Here is a 24,952-nt window from a genome sequence, read left to right as displayed (position 1 = left end):
TATGGATACTCCCCTGATCATCACAGTGGTCTGTCCATTCCTATGGCAGCCATTCTTCAGATCGTCCCAGTGGTCCGTCCATTTCTATGGTGGCTATTCCCCAGATCGCCCCAGTGGTCCATCCATTCCTATGTTGCCTTCCCCAACTGTCCTAGCAGCTGGACTTGCCCTGAAGGTTTTCTATGACAATTAAGTTGTTAGACCGGGGCCACACGGGGATTACTGTGATCCCCTCGCATGACACTCGGCTCACACTGGCAGTACAGAAGAGCCGATTGTCATGCGAGTGTCTCTGCGTCTGAGGTCCAATCATGCGAGCGGACCTCAGCTGCGGGGGGCGGGCCGGCACTGAGGAGGGGAGGGAGGGATTTATCTCCCTCTCTCCTCCGTAGCTGGCTATTACCATTCTCGCCCTGCACTCGCGGTACACCGGTGTACTACGAGTGCAGTGCGATTTTTTTCTCGCCCCATAGACTAAATCAGTGCCATAGAAAATAGGATTGCATTCTGGTCGCAGCATGCTGCCATTGTTTTCTCAGTCAGATTAGGGCTGATAAAAGAATTGCTCATAGGTGCTGACACAGGCTAATATTGGTTTGAGTGGAATGCGATTTTTTTTATCGCACTCCACTCGCACAGATTTTCATGCCGTGTGGCTTAGGCCTTACCTGCAGTCTTGTGGGAAAGTTGTCCTATATATTCACATCCACGGCTTCACTAGAGCAGGAGTCACATCCCCCAGCAGCTCACACATCACAATGCAGGGTTTAACGGCGCAGATTATCAGGAAAACCTTCTGTCCCCTATTCATCTAGACCTGAGAAAATCACTTTCACTAATCGAGAGCAGGGGATTCCCTGTACGATGCACCACAACCTGACGATTGGGTACGTCACCCACACGGCAATTATCTGTATGTAATGCAAAGAAGAAGAAAATCTCATGTTTATGAGCCGGATTCCTCCCTTTTTCCTTTGGCTTTTTGGCTGTTGCGAGGCGGAGCCCTGAGGTCCAGAAAGATTCAGGACAATTAAGGCAGAGAGCTCCGAAATATACGTTTCCTCAAGAAAAATCTCCTGTGAAATGTTCAGGAATTGAAATATTTAGGAATTGCAGCCATTTCTCTACAAAGTCCCCCTATTTCAGGGGCTCAAAAGTAACTGGACAAAGTAACTTTCCAAAAAATAAAATGTTCATGTTTAATCCTTTGTAGAGAATCCTTTACAGCAATGACTGAAGTCTTTCATCGCTGGTCTCCTCCGGTGTGAGGCTTCCGGCCATGGACGCCTCCATCGCTGGTCTCCTCCGGTGTGAGGCTTCCGGCCATGGACGCCTCCATCGCTGGTCTCCTCCGGTGTGAGGCTTCCGGCCATGGACGCCTCCATCGCTGGTCTCCTCCGGTGTGAGGCTTCCGGCCATGGACGCCTCCATCGCTGGTCTCCTCCGGTGTGAGGCTTCTGGCCATGGACGCCTCCATCGCTGGTCTCCTCCGGTGTGAGGCTTCCGGCCATGGACGCCTCCATCGCTGGTCTCCTCCGGTGTGAGGCTTCCGGCCATGGACACCTCCATCGCTGGTGTCCTCCGGTGTGAGGCTTCCGGCCATGGACACCTCCATCGCTGGTCTCCTCCAGTGTGAAGCTTTGCCGCCTTTACTGTGGTGACTTCAATTGTTTTGTGTTTATGGCTCTGCCTTCTTAACCCCTTCACAACCAATGACATACCGGTACATCATAAGTCGTGTTGCAGTAATCAACATCGGCTGCTGTGGTGAGCCAGCGGTGATCCCTGTACATCTGCTGATTTGATCAGCAGACATGCGAGGCTAAAAGGCGCCTGCTTGCCACTCAGATTGAGCTGTCAAAATGCAACAGCGCAATTTAAGTGTCCGAGGCGGAGATTTCATCATTCCCCACAGCCAACAGCGGCCAGATGACGTGATCACGGGGAGCAGACGGTTGTCATAGTAGCAACAGGTCATGTGATGACCTGTCGCTATCATGACGTAGTTCCTCTAAGAGCAGACAGAGCAACGGCTCTTCAAGGAACAGTGCATTTTTGCTGATCAGAGCTGTGCTGCTCTGATCAACAGAAATGAATCAGCGATCAGACAGTGGATCTGTAAAGTCCCCTAAAGGAACTAGTAAAATACATAATGTACAAAAAAAAAAGTTTAAAATATATATATATATATATATATATATATATATATATATATATATATATATAGATATATATATAGATATATATAAAAAAAAAACCCTTAAAGTTCAAATCACCCCCATTTGCCCCATTGAAATTAAAAAATAAAAATATCCACACATTTGGTATCGCCGCGTTTAGAATTGCCACATCAAAATAAAAAAATCAATTTATCTGATTGGTACATGGCATAGCAAGAAAAAACATTCTAAAAAAAAACAAATGCCAAAATTATGTTTTTTGGTTGTTACAACATTGCATTGAAATGAAAAAAAAAACATGCGATCAAAAAGTTGCATCTACCCAAAAATGGTAAAATTAAAAACGTCAGCTCGGAGACAATAAAAAAAAAAAAAGCTGTTACGGAACTCCAGAGTCCAAAAAATGAGAACGCTACGGATGTCGCAAAATGGCAACAAAAGCGCTAATCTTTTTTTAACAAGCTTCTGAATCATTTTTCACCACTTAGATAACAGTAAACCTATACATGTTTGGTGTGTACGAACTCGTACTGACCTGAGACATCACACCAACACATCAGTTTTACCATATAAAGAACATGGGGAATAAAAGGCCCCAAAAACAATCGTACAACAGCACTTTATTTTTGCAATTTCAAAGCACTTGGAATTTGTTCCTGTTTTCCAGGACACTATATGGTATAACTCATGGTTTCATTCAAAAGTCCAACTTGTCCCGCAAAAAAAACCAAGCCCATGTATGGCAATATTGACAAGAAAATAAAAAAAAAAAAAGTCAGAGCACTTGGAAGGGGAGCAAACAAAAAAAAAAAAAGAAAAATACGCATTGGGAGTGGAGAGGTGAAGTTCTGTCTTAATCCTGTGAGATACGGCTCGATGGGGTGAGATCTGGTGAGGACTCGGCCATTTCGGAATATTCCTCTTCTTCTCTTTAACAGGATGTTTCGGGTCATTGTCCATCTGTCTGTGAAGCGCCGTCCAATCATTGCTGCATTTGGTTGAATCTGAGCAGAAAGTCTCTCCCTATGATTTCAGAATTCATCCGGCAGCTTCTGTCTTCAGTCCCATCATCAATAATAACTAGTGCCCCAGGGCCATAGTTAGCCCTGCACGCCCGGCCACACACAGACTCTGCCATGTGTTACAGAGGACGTGCTGTGCTCGGGATCAGGAGATGCTCCAAGCCTTCTCCGGCCTTTTTTTTTATCCTTCGGGTCCAGTTTGATTTTAGTCTCATCAGTCCTCTGTTGATTTTCTAGAACTGAGCAGCTTCTATAGAGGATTTTTGGCAAAGTCTAATCTGAACTTTCTATTTTCAGGCTGATGAATGCTTTCCAACTTACGGAGACCCCTCTGCTTCCGCCCCTCGCAGTGACCCCTCTGCTTCCGCCCCTCGCAGTGACCCCTCTGCTTCCGCCCCTCGCAGTGACCCCTCTGCTTCCGCCCCTCGCAGTGACCCCTCTGCTTCCGCCCCTCGCAGTGACCCCTCTGCTTCCGCCCCTCGCAGTGACCCCTCTGCTTCCGCCCCTCGCAGTGACCCCTCTGCATCCGCCCCTCGCAGTGACCCCTCTGCATCCGCCCCTCGCAGTGACCCCTCTGCATCCGCCCCTCGCAGTGACCCCTCTGCATCCGCCCCTCTGCATCCGCCCCTCGCAGTGACCCCTCTGCATCCGCCCCTCGCAGTGACCCCTCTGCATCCGCCCCTCGCAGTGACCCCTCTGCATCCGCCCCTCGCAGTGACCCCTCTGCATCCGCCCCTCGCAGTGACCCCTCTGCATCCGCCCCTCGCAGTGACCCCTCTGCATCCGCCCCTCGCAGTGACCCCTCTGCATCCGCCCCTCGCAGTGACCCCTCTGCATCCGCCCCTCGCAGTGACCCCTCTGCATCCGCCCCTCGCAGTGACCCCTCTGCATCCGCCCCTCGCAGTGACCCCTCTGCATCCGCCCCTCGCAGTGACCCCTCTGCATCCGCCCCTCACAGTGACCCCTCTGCATCCGCCCCTCACAGTGACCCCTCTGCATCTGCCCCTCACAGTGACCCCTCTGCATCTGCCCCTCACAGTGACCCCCTCCGTATTGCTCTTTTGGTGGACCCGGCCCACTAGTGCACACTTTTTTTCTTTACAGAACGTAAAAAAACTGTTGATTTGGGTGCTCCGAATATTTGTGCTCTTTGATGAATTTCTCCTTTTTTCAGCCTAATGATGGACAATTTCTCCTCCTTTGATCACATGTTGTGGGTTCACATCAACAGCTACAAATGCAGCACCTGGAATCAGCTCCAGACCTGTCACCTGATTAACTGATGATGATCATGAGGGAATCGCCCGTGAGCCCAGTAAAGAGTGACTGAGATAATTGTCCAATAACCTATGGTCCCTTAAAAAAGGGGCAGCGACAGATTAAAGATCTGGAATTCCTAAACCTTCCTCCAATCAGGATGTGACTCCCTCACATTACAGCGGAGAGCGGGCATTAGAAGCCACCATTGTTTTAGAACTGGATCTGGGATATGTTTTGGTAAAACGCTAAAATGGCAAAACTTCTGTCACTGCCCAAATGTTTCTAGACCTAATTGTATGTGTATATTATTAAATATATAATATTAATACATATTAATATATACTTATATAAAATACACACAGTCACGGCTGAAAATGTTGTCCCCCTCCTCTTAATATTTGTCAGCGCCCTTTGAAATAAATCCCTTCCATCAGTCGCCTCCTATAATCATCCTCAAGCTTCTTACTCCTCTCACCTGGGATGTTGGACTCTTCTTTAGGCCTTTTTCACACTCGTTTTTTAAAGACGCGTTTAAGGTGCGTATGGCTCTCCATTTGTCGAGATTTTGGCTCACGCGTGTTCTCCGTGATAGCACACAGAGGTCAGGAGCTTTATACTCACCTGACCTTGGCTCTGCTATCCATGGTGCTGATGTCTCCGATGCAGCTGCTACCGATACCGCGGTGGAGTGAATATGCATGAACATAATGAGCGGGCCCTGAAGAAAGTGACAACAGCGCCAAAGAAAGCAGCACTGGAGACAGGCGAGTATAAAAAAAATCATTTTATTTCAAAGACACGTGTTTTCTCCAGGAGATCCAACATAGTATGTGTCACACATGATTTCACGTGTTTTCTCCAGTACGTCACACGGAGAACATCAGTGTCTGGGCCATGTGACACCATGCTGCTAGAGAAAAATGGACTTGTCTCCATGCGGACACATGGTCCGTGATAAATCACTGATGTGTGCACAGACCCTTTGATTTTAATGGGACTGCGTGTCCGTGTCTCCGGTTCGTATGAAACGGACGTCATACGTATTGGAATCACTGACGTGTGAAGGGGGTCTTATAAACCTCTCCATGTCTCATATTTGAAGGAGTGTTCTCTTAATTTTCAGATCTCTATACAGGCATCAATGGGATTTAGATCCGGACTCATTGCTGCCACTTTAGAACTCTCCAGAGCTTTGTTTCCCTCCATTTCTGGGGTCTTCTTGAAGTATTTGGGGTCATTGTCCTGCTGGAAGACCACTGAACCTAGGACTATACCCAGCTTTCTGACACTGGGCTCTTCTCGGTAATCTTCAGATTTCATGATGTCTTGCACAGTCAGGGCCCCCAGTGCCAAGTACAGCAAAACAACCTCAAACATCTCTGACCTCCACCATATGTGCATGTAGGTGCTGTGTTCTTTATTATGTAGGCCTCATTCCGTTTTCAGTAAACAGTTGAATGATGTCCTTTACCATAAAGCTCTATCTTGGTCTCATCTGTCCACAAGACGCTTTCAAAGAAGGATTTTCTTTACTCACATACATTTTGGCTTTTTTCTGTCTCTGTGTCAGCAGTGGGGTCCTCCTGGGTCTCCTCCATAATGTTTCATGTCATTCAGATGTGGACGGACAGTTCACACCAACACTAGTGCCCCATGAGCTGCAGCTTGAATTTCTTTTGACCTAGATTGGGGCTGATCCATCATCCGGACCATCCTGCGTTACAACCTTTCATCAATTTATCTCTGCCAGCCACATCCAGAGAGATTAGCTGCAGAGCCATGGGTTGTAAACTGCTGGATTATGCTGTGCACCGTGGACAAAGTAACATCAAGATCTATGGAGATGGACGTGTAACCTTGCGATTATTGATATTTTTGCTTCTGAAGTTCTCAGACACTTCTCGTCTCTTACTGTTCTCCATGCTTAGTGCGGCAAACACAGACAATGCAAAGACTGAGGGAACTTCTCCCTTTTTATTTGGTTTCAGGTGTAATTTTCATATTGCCCACACCTGTTACTTGTTACAGGTAAGTCTGAACGAGCATCACATGCTTGAAACAGTTATTTAACCAGAATATTGGAAAGGTGGCAACGATTTGGGGGGGTTGTGTGTCAAATTATTTCCAATTAAGTTGTGTTGCCTCAGTACATATAAAGGAAATAAACATGTGCAATTACAATAATTATCTGGGAGAAATATTTTTCGAGAAATAATTTTGATCCTGGATCTATGGGTCTTTTCTACATATGCATATACTGTAGTTTTGTACATTTCTTGGTTGTGGTGGCAGCACTCACTTTTCAGGTGTGTTATATATATATATATATATATATATATATATATATATATATATATATATATATATATGATGGCGACGGCTACATTGCTAATGGCTGATATGTACCATATAAGTGGTGTGAGCCTGAAGGTCCATTATAGTGCCATAACTTTGTAGTTCATTTGGTCAGGCCACCTACATACCCTGCCCATGGGTGTGTTTGACATGTGTCTGACAGGCCACATGGGATTTTAATGGAGTCTGTTTGGCACATGGCAGACTGTGTGGAGTCTGACGAGGCTGTGTGTGTGAGGCCTCTGATAGACTGCAGCTAGAAGGGATTGTGCTGGGCTGTTGAAAAAAAACTCACGTAGAGGTGTGTGGACTCACATTTCGTAAATGTGTAGAGAGATTGCTAATCTCTGAGAGGTATGAGCCTCTGGTTGGAACACACCTGAGGGACGTCAACCTGTGTTGTGAGTCTGGACGGAACCAGACTGAGAAAAGACTGCCACGGGGCAGAGTGTGTCTGAAAAAATCTGTAAAGCAGCCTGTGAGGAGAGGCTGCTCCAGTGCACGGAGGTATTGAGGCCTCTCTGGATACCACTAAGGAAAGTGGGTCCAAACCTGAGTGGGCGAAACGCTGACTTAACGGACTGGAAAACCGTGCGTTAAACGGACTATATTCCATGATTGTCTTTGTTATTTTGTCAGTAAAACCGGAAGAGGCTCATGTTATGTTTTTGAGCTGCAGTTTATGGAGGATGTAATAAACCGATCGGACTTTTAATGTACTGCGTGTTTCTGTGCTACCTCGCACTGTGTGAACGGTGTGCAACCATATATTATATTTATTTTCTCTCTCTATAGAAGAATGTATAGGGACATACACAAAGATATACTACACTTCAATAGGTATTACAACACCAAAACACGAATTCTACAAATCACCGGATGGAGAAATTGGTGATCGGGAAACTATGACAAATTGGAAACAATATTTTCATCACCTCTGGATGTCTCGAGTCAAGAGTCTGAGCCTCGGGGAGAAATCTCAGCATATTCAGGCTCGCCTGCAATCACTGAGGTCATGAATTGTAGTCTGAGGAAGGTTCTGCTGCTGAATGTACAAATCATCAAGATCCTCTGCCGGCAGCTCCTGTGTATTCACCGATATGGTGTACTCAAAGACTTCTCCTTTATTAATACATGTGACCAGTTGATATGGCGTCACAGTCAAAGGACAAGTCCCCTCTGAACTATGAGCCAATAAGAGCAGTAGGGGCATGAACGGAAATGTGAAACTTCCCCCAACATCAGTGCTAGCTGACCCCTATGATACCATTAGTAATAAGACAAGATGGATACAATGAGAACAAAATGGAATCTTGTCTCTCTCACCGACCAATGCCGCCGCCAGAGGAGACAAGTCCTGAGACGCCGCCACCACGGGAGTATGTTCAGATGGCTAACAGTAGTGCGAGGAACATTATGACCTGGGGTTGTCATATGGAAAATCAAATCAATGTAACGCTAGTGCATCAGAAATATAGGATATTATACCCACCACACCATAATCGCGGGAGTAGGACCGATGTTGTGTGCCCTTGTTAAGGCCTCTTCATAGTGTCGCTGGAGTTTAGTTAGGAGACCATGTGGGCAATTCATGAAGAGGGTTCATGAGGGAATATCACACAGGTCCTACTCTTGGATTATGGTGTGTGGGAAGGGGGTGCATACTGTACTTTAACCGGACCCTAGGGTCTACATTTCCGGGAACAGCTTGATGTTACATTGATTTGTCAGTGGAACTAGTGGTGTGGCCATTTCACCTAAGTGTCCCAGGAGCAGTTATTCCACATGACAACCTCAAGGTACATGTTCCTTGCAGTGTGAGCGCCAGCGCCTCCGCACTCGTCTCCCCCGGTGGCAGCGCCTCCATCAAGCACGTCATTGGTCGGTGATTACACAGGAGCTGGCGGCAGCAGATCCTGATGATTTGTACATTCAGCTGCCGAACCTTCCTCAGTCCATCAATGACCTCAGTGACAGCAGCAGAGGATGGAGGCGCCATTATTTTTGCACAAGGCTCAGACTCCAGACGGGAGACATCCGGAGGTTGTGATGATGACGTTTGCATACACACTGTATACGTGCAGCTCGCGGAGCTCCTCAGTGATGGTGGCACTCACCGTTCAGCCGGGTCTGCCTGTTTGCTCGAACTCTCAGGAAGGTCTGTGGATACAAAAAACACACAAATCAGAGACTGCATGACAGGAGGGACAGTAGAGAAAGACAGGGGGGAGCGAGGCTGTGGTCGCAGAGGGTAGCGGGGTTCCGGAGAGGGAGTGGGGCCACAGAGGTAGCGAAGGGGTCACAGAGAGGGGAGTGGGAATGTGGTGGGAGAGCGGGGGGACCGGGGCCGCCGGGGATGTGGTGGTGGAGGAGCGGGGCCACAGAGGGGGGACCGGGGCCGCCGGGGATGTGGTGGTGGAGGAGCGGGGCCACAGAGGGGGGACCGGGGCCGCCGGGGATGTGGTGGTGGAGGAGCGGGGCCACAGAGGGGGGACCGGGGCCGCCGGGGATGTGGTGGTGGAGGAGCGGGGCCACAGAGGGGGGACCGGGGCCGCCGGGGATGTGGTGGTGGAAGAGCGGGGCCACAGAGGGGGGAGCGGGGTCGCCGGGGATGTGGCGGCGGGGGAGCGGGGCCGCCGGGGATGTGGCGGAGGGGGACCGGGGCCGCCGGGGATGTGGCGGAGGGGGACCGGGGCCGCCGGGGATGTGGCGGAGGGGGACCGGGGCCGCCGGGGATGTGGCGGAGGGGGACCGGGGCCGCCGGGGATGCGGCGATGGCCGCGGATCTTCCCTCTCTCTCAGTTGTAAACAAACCTACTTCCTTTCTGCGGCCGTCACTGCTCTCACTCTGCATGGCAACTAGGGGGCGTCTGCCTCAAATCTCGGCCTCCGGGGACCCGCTGCCACCTCTCATGCCCGGTGTGCACGGGGCGCTCTGCCCGTTACCCGGGCGCCGTGCCGATGGCGACGGATTCTAATGGCTCCTCACAGCCTGAATGTTCTCGAGACGGGCGCCATCTTGGAATGGTCATGTGACAGGTACGCAAGGCATGCAGTCACGTTGACGTGCCGCCGCTCAGTGTTGCCATGACAACCAAGAGGCGGGAAAGCTGAGTGCTCTGTGCAATAGTCCTTCACCTCACAGAGAGCGCAGAAACAGCAGCTGAGGTAGCGGAGACCCCGGGCAGCCACAATATACGAGAACCCTTATCTATCTATACACACACTCGCTCCTACCCCCTGTGATACGTCCTGTCTGCTGTACCTAATCCACCCCGTGTGATACTTCCTGTCTGCTGTACCTAATCCACCCCGTGTGATACGTCCTGTCTGCTGTACCTAATCCACCCCGTGTGATACGTCCTGTCTGCTGTACCCAATCCAAGCCCCTGTGATACGTCCTGTCTGCTGTACCTAATCCAAGCCCCTGTGATACGTCCTGTCTGCTGTACCTAATCCAACCCGTGTGATACGTCCTGTCTGCTGTACCTAATCCACCCCGTGTGATACGTCCTGTCTGCTGTACCTAATCCACCCCTTGTGATACGTCCTGTCTGCTGTACCTAATCCATCCCCTGTGATACGTCCTGTCTGCTGTACCTAATCCATCCCCTGTGATACGTCCTGACTGCTGTACCTAATCCAACCCGTGTGATACGTCCTGTCTGCTGTACCTAATCCACCCCGTGTGATACGTCCTGTCTGCTGTACCTAATCCACCCCGTGTGATACGTCCTGTCTGCTGTACCTAATCCACCCCCTGTGATACGTCCTGACTGCTGTACCTAATCCACCCCCTGTGATACGTCCTGACTGCTGTACCTAATCCACCCCCTGTGATACGTCCTGTCTGCTGTACCTAATCCACCCCCTGTGATACGTCCTGACTGCTGTACCTAATCCACCCCCTGTGATACGTCCTGACTGCTGTACCTAATCCATCCCGTGTGATGTATCTAACACAATCCTGTATAATGTATCTAAACCTGTCTGGTGTGACACTGTCTGCAGAGCTATGTATCTAACTCCATGAGGTATGATAAAGCTGCTTGGCAAATAGTATCCTGGCGCTTTGCCCCTGATCTCTCTGTCCTGTGCCCCCTGGGTCAGCCGGTTTCCTGCCACTTTGCCCCATGTGCCCCAGGGTCGGCCTGTGTCCTGGCACTTTGCCCCCTGATCTCTCTGTCCTATACCCCTTGGTTGGCCGGTTTCCTTGCGCTTTCTTCCCTGATCTCTCTGTCCTGTGCCCCCTGGGTCAGCCGGTTTCCTGCCACTTTGCCCCATGTGCCCCAGGGTCGGCCTGTGTCCTGGCACTTTGCCCCCTGATCTCTCTGTCCTATACCCCTTGGTTGGCCGGTTTCCTTGCGCTTTCTTCCCTGATCTCTCTGTCCTGTGCCCCCAGGTCATCTTGTTTCCTGCCACTTTACCCCATGATCTCTCTGTCCTGTGCCCCTGGGTCAGCCGGTTTCCTGGCACTTTACCCCATGATCTCTCTGTCCTGTGCCCCTGGGTGGTCCGGTTCCCTTGCACTTTCCTCCGTGGGCCAGTTTCCTGGCATTTTCCTCTGTGATCACTCTGTCCTATGCCCGAGTCAGCCGGTTTCCTGGTGCTTTATTCCCTGATCTCTCTGTCCTGTGCCCCTCGGTTGGCCGGTTTCTTGGCGCTTTGCCCCCTGATCTCTTGGTCCTGTCCCCCTGGTCAGTTGGTTTCTTGGCGCATTATTCCCTGATCTCTCTGTCCTGTGCACCTGGATTGGCCGGTTCTTGTCTCTTTGCCCCCTGATCTCTCTGTCCTGTGCCCCTGGGTCAGCCCGTTTCCTGGCACATTGCCCCATGATCTCTTTGTCCTTTGCCCCTGGGTCGCCTGGTTTCCTGGCACTTGGCCTCCTGATCTCTGTTCTGTGCCCCTGAGTCGACCGGTTTCCTTGCGCTTTGCCCCCTGATCTCTTTGTCCTATGCCCCTGGGTTGTCGAGTTTCCTGGCGCTTTGATCTCTCTGTCTTGTGCCCCTGGGTTGGGCGGTTTCTTGTCTCTTTGCCCCATGATCTCTCTGTCCTGTGCCACAGGGTCGGCCGGTTTCCTGGCACTTTGCCCCCTGATCTCTGTCCCCTGCTCTGAGATTTTGATGACCAGCAGCATCAGACAGGATTATCCTATGGATTGTACCACTGGCAGTGTAATTAGCGCGTCCATTGTGTGTGGCACTGCGCCCCCTCTCCTCGACTGATGTGTTAATAGCATTTATCTGTCATCCACCACACAGCAATCATTCTACAGCGGAGGTCAGGTCATTATTACATCCTGCGAGCCATACCGTGTAAGTGACAAAGGTCCAGAAACAAATTCCTTTTCTTAAAGAGCCACTATTGCCCAAAAACAATGCAGGGGTGTTAGGCTATGTCCACACACTGCAGAAAATCTGTTCACAACAAAACTGCACCTTGTGCCAGACAACGCAAAAACCGCATGCGTGTTATGCAAGTTTTTGTCCCATGCGTTTGTTTTTTTTAGTAAAATCAATGGTTGTATGGACTAAAATACTGTATGTCGGTGTACACTGCTGGCCCTCCATATGTGGGCACTGGTGTACACTGCTGGCCCTCCATACATGGGCACCGGTGTACACTGCTGGACCCCCATACATGGGGACCGGTGTACACTGCTGGACCCCCATATTTGGGTGCTGGTGTACACTGCTGGACCCCCATACATGGGGACCGGTGTACACTGCTGGACCCCCATATTTGGGTGCTGGTGTACACTGCTGGACCCCCCATACATGGGGACCGGTATACACTGCTGGACGCCCACATGTGGGTGCTGGTGTACACTGCTGGACCCCCATACATGGGGACCGGTGTACACTGCTGGACCCCCATATGTGGGCGCTGGTGTACACTGCTGGACCCCTATACATGGGGACCGATGTACACTGCTGGACCCCCATACATGGGGACCGGTGTACACTGCTGGACCCCTATATGTGGGCGCTGGTGTACACTGCTGGACCCCTATATGTGGGCGCTGGTGTACACTGCTGGACCTCCATATGTGGGCGCTGATGTACATTGCTGGACCCCCATATGTGGGCGCCGGTGTACATTGCTGGACCGCCATATGTGGGCGCTGGTGTATACTGCTGGACCCCCATACATGGCCACTGGTGTACACTGCTGGATCTCCATATGTGGGAGCCGGTGTACACTGCTGGACCCCCACATGTGGGCGATGGTGTACACCACTGTCTCTATTGATATTAGGCTATGTGGATACAGAGTTTTCAACACAGTAACTGAGTGGAAATTGAAAGGTCGGTGATGCTCAAGTCTCAATGAATGCAGCGTGTGTGAAAAGTGTTTGCCTCACCACATATCTTACTCCACTCAGGGACCGGAGTAAGACTTCTGGTGTCAGGAACTCCCCAGCGTCTCCAGAATTAGACAAGCTGTGTCATTACACCCGTCTTGACCATTTTAGTGGCGTTTGGCAAAAATAGCATGAAAGCACCAAAAGTCGTAAAAATCTTTGTACTAAACTTTTGCAATTTTTCAATGCGATTTACATCAGTATAGTGTAATGGCTTCAATGAATCAGGGCAAATGTTTTTGAGGAGTTTTGAGATTTGGAGGACGATTCAGTTTCTGTTCAGCTTCTGCCCAAAATATGCTTGAAAAACTCTGTGTGCACAGCGCCGAGTAGTGGCTTTGGTTTTTTTTTCCTTTGTTGTTCATTAGGGCAGAATTTTAGTGAAGTCTGAATAATATTGTGGACGGAAAATGTCACTTTTATTTGTAGAATTGTTGTGGAATCTGCAGCAAACTACATTAAATTTAGTGAAAAAACAATGCTTTAAAAAACTATGACTTTCTCACATAGTTTGCAAATGAAAGAGAATCTGTTACCAGGTTTTTATTTTACATAATCTGAGAGCAGCATAATGTAGGGGCAGAGACCCTGATTCCAGGGATGTGTCACTGGGCTGCTTAGTGTAGTTTTGATAAAATCACTGATTAATCAGCAGGAGATTATCATTACAGGACTACAGTACTTAGCATACTGCAGGTAGTCCAGCATATATTCATGAGTAGAGATGAGCGAACCCACAGATGTTTAAAATATGTCCAGTTCAGGACCAGACTTTAACTGCTGACTGGACGCCGAACCCCATATAAGCCATGGGGACCCAAACATCACCTGTAAAATAAAAGGGTTAAAGCAGGAGAATATACTTACGGAGCCTCCTGTACTACTGTAACTCTACTTCCATGTCCGCTCATCAGTCCTCATACATATTCATACATATCCACCGGTGGCTCTGACTGGCTGCTGGTAGACCATGCTCCCACCCTCTTTAACAGGGCCTGTGATTGGTTGGAATCACAGGTGTTGTCTGCACGTTTATAGTGGATTGTAAATTAAATTTTTTAAAAAATGGCGTAGGGTCCCGCCTATAGTGATACCAGCACAGATAAAGCCACGGCTACAGGCTGCCACCCCCAGCCATGGACTTATCTTGGCTGTGTATCAAAATAAATAATGCAATTTAAAAAAAAAAAACACCGTGCGGTCCCCCAAGTTTTGATACCCAGCCAAGATAAAGCTGGGAGCTGGTATTCTCAGGCAGGGAAAGCCCATAACAAAGGAAAGAACCTGAGCAACTGCTCCAAAAATACTGCTGCAATGATACCATATGAACGGTGTCTAGGTTGCTCCAGTAACCAGGCAAGCTTCCATGCCGCTCCGGGGTGCTCATTCAAAGATAAAGATATATCCAAATAAGAGTAAGGAGAGATGAAGGCACTCACCGGTTCTTGCTGTGCAGGAATTTCTTTATTTACAGGTGGGGATTACATACTTGGGCAAGCGGGGAGGGGAAGAAAACCACCCGACGCGTCAGACAACTGCCGTTTCGCACTTTCTCTCAGTGCTCCCATGATTATTGGGACCCCCCAGCCTAAGAATAGCAGCCGCTGCTGAATTGTCGAATCCATTGGATGCAACAATCACGGCGCTTTACCCAGCTCTTCCCGATTGCCCTGGTGTGGTGGCAATCAGGTTAATAAAGGGTTAATGACAACTTACAACTGTCATCAAGCCAACAATTCGGGATGGGTAGGGGTCTATGAGACCCCCATCACTAATCCTATAAGTAAAAAGATAAAAAAAAAAAACCGCAGAAAAAAGAGGATGTCCAGCTCTTCAGGAAGAGCTGCACATCCTCTTTTTTCTGCATTTCATTGGGCTGTGGCAGTGCCTGTCCGTGCTCTAGGACGGAATCGGGATTGAGCCTTACACGGTGAGCTGATTCATATAAATTGGAAAAAAAAAAACACCTAGAAAAATCCAGACCCCTGAAGTTTCGAAAATCCACGCGACGTCCCACGACGGTCCTGGCTCTGCTGCATCCGAGTCTGGAGAGAGCGAAAACATGTCCAATCTCTCCAGGCTTCAGGATACACCGACAAGGGGGACCCGGCTGACAACAGTGATGTCACTCAGTGCAACGGAGGTCATACACGGGTTCCCACTGTATGACCTCTGGTGACCTTAGTACCGCACTCTGGCTTAAAGTGCAGGGCTATGCCCCGCACCCTGCCAGCCCTTTAATACTGAAAATGCTGGCCGGGGAGAAAGGGGCAGCCCCACCCGGCCGGCACTGTCAGTGTTAAAGGGCTGATGGGGCATTTTGAGTCAGAGTGCGGTGCTCATGTCACCAGAGGTCAAACCGTGGGAACCCGGTGAACTGAGTAACGTCACTGCTTCCAGCCGGGTCCCCCTTGGCAGTCTTGCCTGGAGAGATCGAACATGTTTTTGTTTTCTCCAGGCTCGGATGTAGTAGAGCCAGTACCGTCGTGTGGATTACAGCAGAACTTCAAGGGTCTTTTTGTGGTTAATAAAGAGGGTACTGTATTTTAATTTCAAATAAAGAATTTTTCTCGGTGTTTGTGTTTTATTTCTTTTTACTTATAGCATTACTAATTCTGCGCTTAGTAGCAGCTCAGAGCTGTCATTAAGCCCTTATTACCCCGATTGCCACAGTCAGGAAGAGCAGGGTAAAGCGCCGGGATTGTTGCATCTAATGAATGCAACTATTCCGGGGGTGGCAACAGGCTGCTATTCTTAGGCTGGGGGGTTGCAATAAGCACGGGCCTCCCCAGCCTGAGAATACCAGCCCCCATCTGTCGGCTTTATCTTGGCTGGCTCTCAAATTAGGGGGACCCGCATATCGTTGTTTTTAATTATTAAAACAAAAAAAAATGCATGCGGTTCCTCTTATTTTGTTATACAACCAAGATAAGCCCACAGCTGGGGGCTGCAGCCTGTAGCCGTGACTTGATCTGTGCTTTTATCACTATAGGCAGAACCCTACGATATTTTTATTTATTGATTCCAACCAATCATAGGCACTATTACAGAGGGTGGGGGCGTGGTCTACTGGTAGCCAATCAGCTGCCGGTGGGCAGGGAAAGCAGTGAATATGTATGAGGTCTGATGAGCAGACTTGGAAGTAGTTTTACAGCCGCATGGGAGGTTCAGTAAGTATATTCTCTTGCCGCAATGCTTTGTTTTTTTTTGTTTGTTTGTTTTGTTTTTTTTTATATTATCCAGGTGGCCGAACCCGAACTGTAACACTGACTTCCCTGAAAAGTTTGTGTCTGGGGTCTGGGACCCAAACACCTGCTGTTCGGTAAGGACGCCGAACAGGTTCACTCATCACTATTCATGAGCTCTGTATTAGGGTAGGATTCCACTTGCGAGAGACTCGATTGTATCTGCATCGCATCACCCGGCACGGCCTGCCTCTTTCCCGAAGGGAGCTGATCAGCTGCATAGAAATATATGCAGCTGACCCACTCCTGTTGGGAAAGAGGCAGGCCGTGCCAGGTGATGCGATGCGAGATACAAGCGAGTCTCTCGCAAGTTGAATCCTACCCTAACTGTGAGATCTGCAGCAGAGGAGACAGCAGACAGCTCAGTAAGTGGCACATCACTGGAATCAGCAGAGGAGACAGCTCAGTAAGTGACACATCACTGGAATCAACAGAGGAGACAGCAGACAGCTCAGTAAGTGGCACATCAGTGGAATCAGCAGAGGAGACAGCTCAGTAAGTGACACATCACTGGAATCAGCAGAGGAGCCAGCAGACAGCTCAGTAAGTGACACATCAGTGGAATCAGCAGAGGAGACAGCTCAGTAAGTGACACATCACTGGAATCAGCAGAGGAGCCAGCAGACAGCTCAGTAAGTGACACATCAGTGGAATCAGCAGAGGAACCAGCAGACAGCTCAGTAAGTGACACATCGCTGGAATCAGCAGAGGAGACAGCAGACAGCCCAGTAAGTGACACATCAGTAGAATCAGCAGAGGAGACAGCTCAGTAAGTGACACATCACTGGAATCAGCAGAGGAGACAGCTCAGTAAGTGACACATCACTGGAATCAGCAGAGGAGCGCCAGCAGACAGCTTAGTAAGTGACACATCACTGGAGTTAGCAGAGGAGCCAGCAGACAGCTCAGTAAGAGACACATCACTGGAATCAGCAGAGGAGCCAGCAGACAGCTCAGTAAGTGACACATCACTGGAATCAGCAGAGGAGACAGCAGATAGCTCAGTAAGTGACACATCACTGGAATCAGCAGAGGAGCCAGCAGACAGCTCAGTAAGTGACACATCACTGGAATCAGCAGAGGAGCCAGCAGACAGCTCAGTAAGAGACACATCACTGGAATCAGCAGAGGAGACAGCAGACAGCTCAGTAAGTGACACATCACTGGAATCAGCAGAGGAGACAGCAGACAGCTCAGTAAGTGACACATCACTGGAATCAGCAGAGGAGACAGCAGACAGCTCAGTAAGTGACACATCACTGGAATCCTAAGAGGAGACAGCTCAGTAAGTGACACATCACTGGAATCAGCAGAGGAGCCAGCAGACAGCTCAGTAAGAGACACATCACTGGAATCAGCAGAGGAGACAGCAGACAGCTCAGTAAAAGACACATCACTGGAATCAGCAGAGGAGCCAGCAGACAGCTCAGTAAGAGACACATCACTGGAATCAGCAGAGGAGACAGCAGACAGCTCAGTAAGTGACACATCACTGGAATCAGCAGAGGAGACAGCAGACAGCTCAGTAAGTGACACATCACTGGAATCCTAAGAGGAGACAGCTCAGTAAGTGACACATCACTGGAATCAGCAGAGGAGACAGCTCAGTAAATGACACATCGCTGGAATCAGCAGAGGAGACAGCTCAGTAAGTGACACATCACTGGAATCAGCAGAGGAGACAGCTCAGTAAGTGACACATCGCTGGAATCAGCAGAGGAGACAGCTCAGTAAGTGACACATCGCTGGAATCAGCAGAGGAGACAGCTCAGTAAGTGACACATCACTGGAATCAGCAGAGGAGCCAGCTCAGTAAGTGACACATCGCTGGAATCAGCAGAGGAGACAGCTCAGTAAGTGACACATCGCTGGAATCAGCAGAGGAGACAGTTCAGTAAGTGACACATCACTGGAATCAGCAGAGGAGCCAGCAGACAGCTCAGTAAGTGAAACCGCTGGAATCAGGGGCTCCGTCTCTACATTATGCTGCTCTCAAAAACTTGCTGACAGATTCCCTTTAAAACCACTTTAGATTTTCCACCTCACTGAGTGTGAACATGCCCTTAAGCTTCACACTACCTTTGCTGTTTTCTTGGTGGGTTGTGGACCCTGGATTAAGCTAATCCCGGTACAGACCTGCGATGATTCACGCTGTAAAATCCCCATAAATCGGAGATGACGCTGCAAATTCTGGACAAATGCACATTGGACTTATCCAACAAGTATCTTCTACGTGTGACCGTGATGGCGTCTGATGGATTCTCCTAGGGATAACGATTTCTGGACTTTCTCTTAATAACTTAGACTTCCATCTTAATGGGGGAGGGGGGGGCTGTTTGATCTCAAAATTACCCGTATGTGAAATGGATGATGAATTTCTCTCCAAAACCCCAATCCTTGTAACAATCTGACATCCTCCTGTGTGCAGGCAGTACAGCTAGTTTACATTCTGTGTAAAGACCGCGCCGCTTTCATCCCCTCCGTCTGCAACTATTCTATTTTTAGTGGATTGCAATTCCACAGTTGTCAGCTCCGTAGAATGTAACATCCTCAGAGCTGTCGCTACTAATGGCTCTCGGATAGAAACATGTCAGTCCAGCTGTAATGACACAGTCACAGACGCTGCATAGAAAGTGGTGCACTCTGCGCGCTGGACGACTTCCATCTGCCAAGTGCCAGCCGTGACGCTGAATTTACACAGTCACTCTCCAACCTGACAGCTTCACTCAGACATAGGAGACATGAAAAGCTTCACTATTGTACTGAGGCGGCTGGAGAAGAGAGGCCACGACCATGGGCAGCTCTGATGACATCATAGTGTTTCATTACAGCTCTATTACTGAACCAGGGGACAAAGAGTGACCCACTACAGCAAGAACTAGAAAACTATTGGTCTCGTACATTGTATTATTAAATAAACGGTTGTTTTTCTTTAGAAAGCTCTTAAAAGTCCTTGATGTGACTATCTAGTGCAGGCCTCGGATACTGGTGCAGGTACTGTGCACATACTGTATTATACTCCAGAGCTGCGCTCACTATTCTGCTGGTGGAGTCACTGTGTACATACATTACTGATCCTGAGTTACCCCCTGTATTATACTCCAGAGCTGCACTCACTATTCTGCTGGTGCAGTTGCTGTGTACAAACATTACATTACTGATCCTGAGTTATATCCTGTATTATACTCCAGAGCTGCGCTCACTATTCTGCTGGTGCAGTCACTGTGTACATACATTACATTACTGATCCTGAGTTACCTCCTGTATTATACTCCAGAGCTGCGCTCACTATTCTGCTGGTGCAGTTGCTGTGTACAAACATTACATTACTGATCCTGAGTTACCTCCTGTATTATACTCCAGAGCTGCGCTCACTATTCTGCTGGTGCAGTCACTGTGTACATACATTACATTACTGATCCTGCGTTACCTCCTGTATTATACTCTAGAGCTGCACTCACTATTCTGCTGGTGCAGTCACTGTGTACATACATTACTGATCCTGTATTATGCTTCAGAGCTGCAGTTTTTAATCTATAGCTTCACAGCTGACAGTCAGTGCTTTCAGTGTCTGGTGATTTATATTACCAATGGTCAGACTTAAGTCTAGCTGATATTTTCTATCTATGATATGGCTGGAGAGCATCTTCACTAAATCCACTACTGCTCCCTCCTACTGGAATATGTGGTTACTTATAAGATACTGGTAGCTCTGCTTTCTCTGTTATCTCTGCTCTCTTTCTCTGTTATCACTCTCTGTTCTTTCTCTTCTCTTTGCTCTCTCTCATCTCTCTGTTCTCTCCATTCTTGGTTTTATCTGTTCTCTGTAATCTTTGTTATCTCTGATCTTTCTGTTATCTCTGCTCTCTGTTATCTCTGCTCACTCTCTCTGTTATTTCAGTTCTCTTTGGTCTTTTATGGCTGTTCTTGCTCTTATCTCTGCTAGCTCTCTCTCTGTTATCCCTGCTCTGTGTTATCTCTGTTCTCTCTCTTATCTCTGCTCTTTGTTATCTCCTCTCTCTTATTTCTGTTCTCTCCATTGTCTGTTAATTGTGCTCTCTGCTTTCTATCTCTGCACTTTGTTATTTCTGTTCTCTATCTCTGCTCTCTGTGTTCTCTCTGCTCTGTTATTTCTGCTCTCTCCATTCTCTCTGTTATCACTGTTCTCTCTGCTCTCTCTCTGTTATCTCTGCTCTGATTTCTTTTCTCTCTCTGTTATCTCCTCTCTGTTATTTCTGTTCTCTTCTCTTTGTTGTCTCTGCTCTCTCTGTTACCTCTGCTCTGTTATTTCTGTTCTCTCTGATATCTCTGCTCTTTGTTATCTCTGCTTTCTCTCTGTTAGCTCTGCTGTTATTTCTGTTCTCTCTCTGTTATGTCTGCTCTCTGTTATTTCTGTTCTCTGTTATCTCTGCTCTATCTCTGTTGTCCCCTGTTATTTCTGTTATTTCTGCTCTGTTTTTTCGGTTATCTCTGTTCACTCTCTTATCTCTGTTCTCTCTTCTATCACTGTTCTCTCTGATCTCTCTGTTATCTCTGCTCTGTTTTTTCCCGTTATCTCTGTTATCCCTGCTCTCTTTATCGCTGCTCTCTCGCTTATCACTGCTCTCTCTGTTATCACTGCTCTCTTTATCACTGCTCTCTCTCTGTTATCGCTGTTCTCTTTATCGCTGCTCTCTCGCTTATCACTGCTCTCTCTCTGTTATCGCTGCTCTCTCTCTGTTATCACTGCTCTCTCTGTTATCGCTGCTCTCTCTCTGTTATCACTGCTCTCTCTCTGTTATCACTGCTCTCTCTCTGTTATCACTGCTCTCTCTCTGTTATCGCTGCTCTCTTTATCGCTGCTCTCTCGCTTATCACTGCTCTCTCTGTTATCGCTGCTCTCTTTATCGCTGCTCTCTTTATCGCTGCTCTCTCGCTTATCACTGCTCTCTCTCTGTTATCGCTGCTCTCTTTATCGCTGCTCTCTTTATCGCTGCTCTCTCGCTTATCACTGCTCTCTCTCTGTTATCGCTGCTCTCTTTGTTATCGCTGCTCTCTCGCTTATCGCTGTTCTCTCTGTTATCACTGCTCTCTCTGTTATCTCTGTTCTCTCTCTGCTCTCTCTCTGTTATCGCTGCTCTCTCTCTGTTATTGCTGCTCTCTCTCTGTTCTCTGCTCTATATGACATCTATTGGAGGAAACTGTAAACTCTGACTGTAAATTACTTTTTTTAATGATGTTCCTCTAAAGCCCTGCAGATACCCTGGCCCTGTGCAGCCCTGATGGGTCCATACCCTTCACTTACTGGTAACTAGTTGGCAGGACGAGTACGGACCCCTCACTTACTGGTCACCAGTTAGTAGGATGGGTTCGGACCCCTCACTGGTGACCAGTTGGCAGGATGGATACGGACCCCTCACTTACTGGTCACCAGTTAGTAGGATGGGTTCGGACCCCTCACTGGTGACCAGTTGGCAGGATGGATACGGACCCCTCACTTACTGGTCACCAGTTAGTAGGATGAGTTCGGACCCCTCACTGGTGACCAGTTGGCAGGATGGGTTCGGACCCCTCACTGGTGACCAGTTGGCAGGATGGGTTCGGACCCCTCACTGGTGACCAGTTGGCAGGATGGGTTCGGACCCCTCACTGGTGACCAGTTGGCAGGATGGGTTCGGACCCCTCACTGGTGACCAGTTGGCAGAACAGGTTGCGGCGGCTCTCGTCTATGGGCCTGTGTCACATTACACAATGTTACGGCCGCCTAATCACATAATGCAGAAGTTAATCTAACGCAATAGAGAAAATCACAACATGACAGTGATGATTTAATGTCTGTGCAGTTCCAGCTGTATCAATAAATGACCCTATTATCCTGCTGTGTTAACGGTTTCAATGGCCGCCGCCTAGTAATTAACTGCTCATTTTGCACTTTTTATCTTTTTTTTTCCAGTACTTGTAAAGCGGCGCACCTGGTATCTGTCCGAGTGGTGGATCTCGTCCGTGGAGTGAGGCGAAGCTGTTGGCGATTCCCCTTCTCTCTTGATTGAAGCTGATAACAACACAGACTGCAGAACGAGAGACCGGGGTGGGGGGGAGATGAAAAGGTCAGGTAAGAATTGCAAGAAATCAGAAAATTCCAAAGCTTTTATGTACTATTTTTGTGTGTGCCCTCCGCTCTATTGTGCCATTACACCTGCCAAAAGCAAAGCCTGTTTGATCATTTGTCAAAACTGAACATCTTTGTTAACGCCGCCGGCGTCTCCCGGCTCAATGGGGTTGCAGGCAGCCAAGTGATCTTTCATGTAGCGTACCTATAAAAAAGCATTGATCGTAGGTTTGAATGCTATTAACCGCTACAGATTCTTGTAATTACAGGTCCCACACAGATTAAACTCTCCTCCCAGCCTTTCCACAGGGTTTTATCATAACTGAAATTGAAGGTGTACAAAGTACAGCAGGAGGTGGGGGAATAAAAACAGCCACAAAGTAAAACTAAATTGTAAGCCACCATAGTGGAACATTGTTTGGTGAAAAATGGTCCAGGAGGCCGAAAGTGAAATGATATGTATTCAGCGCCCCGCTCGGCCCTGGGAAGAGCGCCGCAGCCATTTATTCAGCATTCTTTCTGAGCACCATGGAGATGACCTCTGGAAAAAAAACAGGGCTAAACTAATCCCAGAGATGTCAATCTGGAGGCCTCTTCTACATGTGCTTGCAGTTCAGATTAATAAACTGTCTATTTCTAAATTGTGTGGAAAGCACTTCAATTCTAACTATCCACCTCGCATGTTAAGTACAGTGCAATTCATGCCAAGTCACACTCCCCGCAGCCCGGCCCAGAAAATGCAGCTTCATCATGGCACAAGCTGGGCTATGCTGGCGTCAGGTGCCACATGGGCGGGGGCCGTAGCCCACTACCCCCCGTCTATCCTTCTACACATCCTTCTTTTACCATCTGTATATATCTTGTCTCTATAGCGCAATCACTACCTCAAAGTTTTGCTCCAGTTTGCATTTTTATCTCGACTCAATATTTCAGATAGAAGAGGAAAAGAGAATTTCCCTCTGTCATTTATATATAGATTATATATATATATATATATATATATATAAAAATATATTATATATATTTATATATATAAATATATCTAAATATATATATATAAATATATATATATATATATATATATAAATATATATATAATAAATGTATATATTTAAATATATATATATATATATATACAAAAATATATAAATATGTAGATATATTTATTTATATATCTATATATTTATTTTTATATATATATATATATATATCTTTTTATATATATATATATATATATATATATATATATATATATATAAATATGTAGATATATTTATATAGCTATATATTTATATATATATATAAATAAATATATATCAGAAAACCCCTCAGGCCATATAAAATCCTGCGCTGTCCCTTCACTCACATTGTATCTATGTGTATTCTATAGTCTCATTGTTATATCTGTCTCTCCTAATGCTAAGTGACAATCAATATAGCCATTATTACTTCTAAGGGATTGTCACCCATCTTCTTAAAGGGAACCTGTCATCTGCCTTCCCCCTAAATGGCCACAATGTCTCCACGGCGCCCCCTGTCATCATTCTCACAGGCTCAGAGATTGCTCTGTAACTGTAAAATCAGATTTTAATCTGAAAATCCCCTAGTCCAGCTGGGCATTGATTCCCCCTGACTATCCTTCCTGCCATCCTGTAAACCCCCTCCTGCGTGTGACGAGTGCCACGATTTCCAAAAGTGACGTCACTAACGGCTCTTTGACCATGTTTGACCTCCTTGTGGATGCGCCATGAGGCCTGGTGTTATTGACAGAGCATTCATGCCCGGGGAATGCTCCTCTGCAGCTGGCATACATCACAATGCCTCCCTGGGTACGTGCACGCTCCGATGTACTGGGGGAGCAGACACCCGGCCTCACAGGGAGGCAGAATGGCACTCACATGTGAAAGAGGGCCGTCACTCCTAGACTTCATGTCAGCCGTGCCCATGGAGGTCATTAGTCTGGGGGAAATAATCGCCCTGCAGGACTTGCCTTCACAGATTGGCATAACACAAGTGCAGATGAAAACTCGAGTTTACACTTCTACAGCAAACGCTAAGGGTGCGTGCCCACGATCAGTGTTTGCAGCATTTTGGATGTAGCGTGTTTTCGCTGTGTCCAAAATGCTGCGTTGTACAGTGCAAGCACAGTGGATGGATTTCTACAAATACTGTGCCTACTGTGCTTGTTTTTTCCACAACAAACACTGATCTGCGGTGCGGCTCTCCAAGCCGCAGCATGTGAACTGTTTGCCGCAGATTCGCATGCGTCCTCCTTAGGGAGAACACAGCGAGGAGACCACAGCGCACTGAACCCTGATCGTGGGTACGAGCAGCAGCGGTCTCCTGCGGAGGAGACTCGCGGCCCCGCAGGTCAGGACCCGCTGTGTCCAGGACGCAGTGAATCCTAATCGTGGGCACATACCCTAAGGCAGAAAGAG

General features: G+C 48.0%; 1 protein-coding gene across 3 annotated transcripts in view; it reads right to left on the bottom strand.

Annotated features, from left to right (window-relative positions):
• The window catches only part of RNF220 (ring finger protein 220), a 129,245-nt gene that overhangs the window by 53,190 nt on the left and 51,103 nt on the right, over positions 1 to 24,952 (bottom strand). For 2 of the 3 annotated variants that reach the window (XM_075320201.1, XM_075320202.1), the window contains exons 3-4: positions 22,378 to 22,473; positions 8,935 to 8,977 (exon numbers count right to left, since the gene is read on the bottom strand). In XM_075320201.1, coding sequence (XP_075176316.1) covers positions 8,935 to 8,977; positions 22,378 to 22,473 — 139 coding nt within the window. Of the gene's footprint in view, positions 1 to 8,934; positions 8,978 to 9,635; positions 9,860 to 22,377; positions 22,474 to 24,952 lie in introns of those variants that run through there. The other variant, XM_075320203.1, reaches the window with a different exon arrangement.

Source organism: Anomaloglossus baeobatrachus, chromosome 8 (genome assembly GCF_048569485.1).
Source record: "Anomaloglossus baeobatrachus isolate aAnoBae1 chromosome 8, aAnoBae1.hap1, whole genome shotgun sequence".
In the NCBI taxonomy this organism is placed as follows: Eukaryota; Metazoa; Chordata; class Amphibia; order Anura; family Aromobatidae; genus Anomaloglossus; species Anomaloglossus baeobatrachus.
Note: the sequence above shows the minus strand (reverse complement) of the source record. Positions and strands in the feature narration are given on the sequence as shown.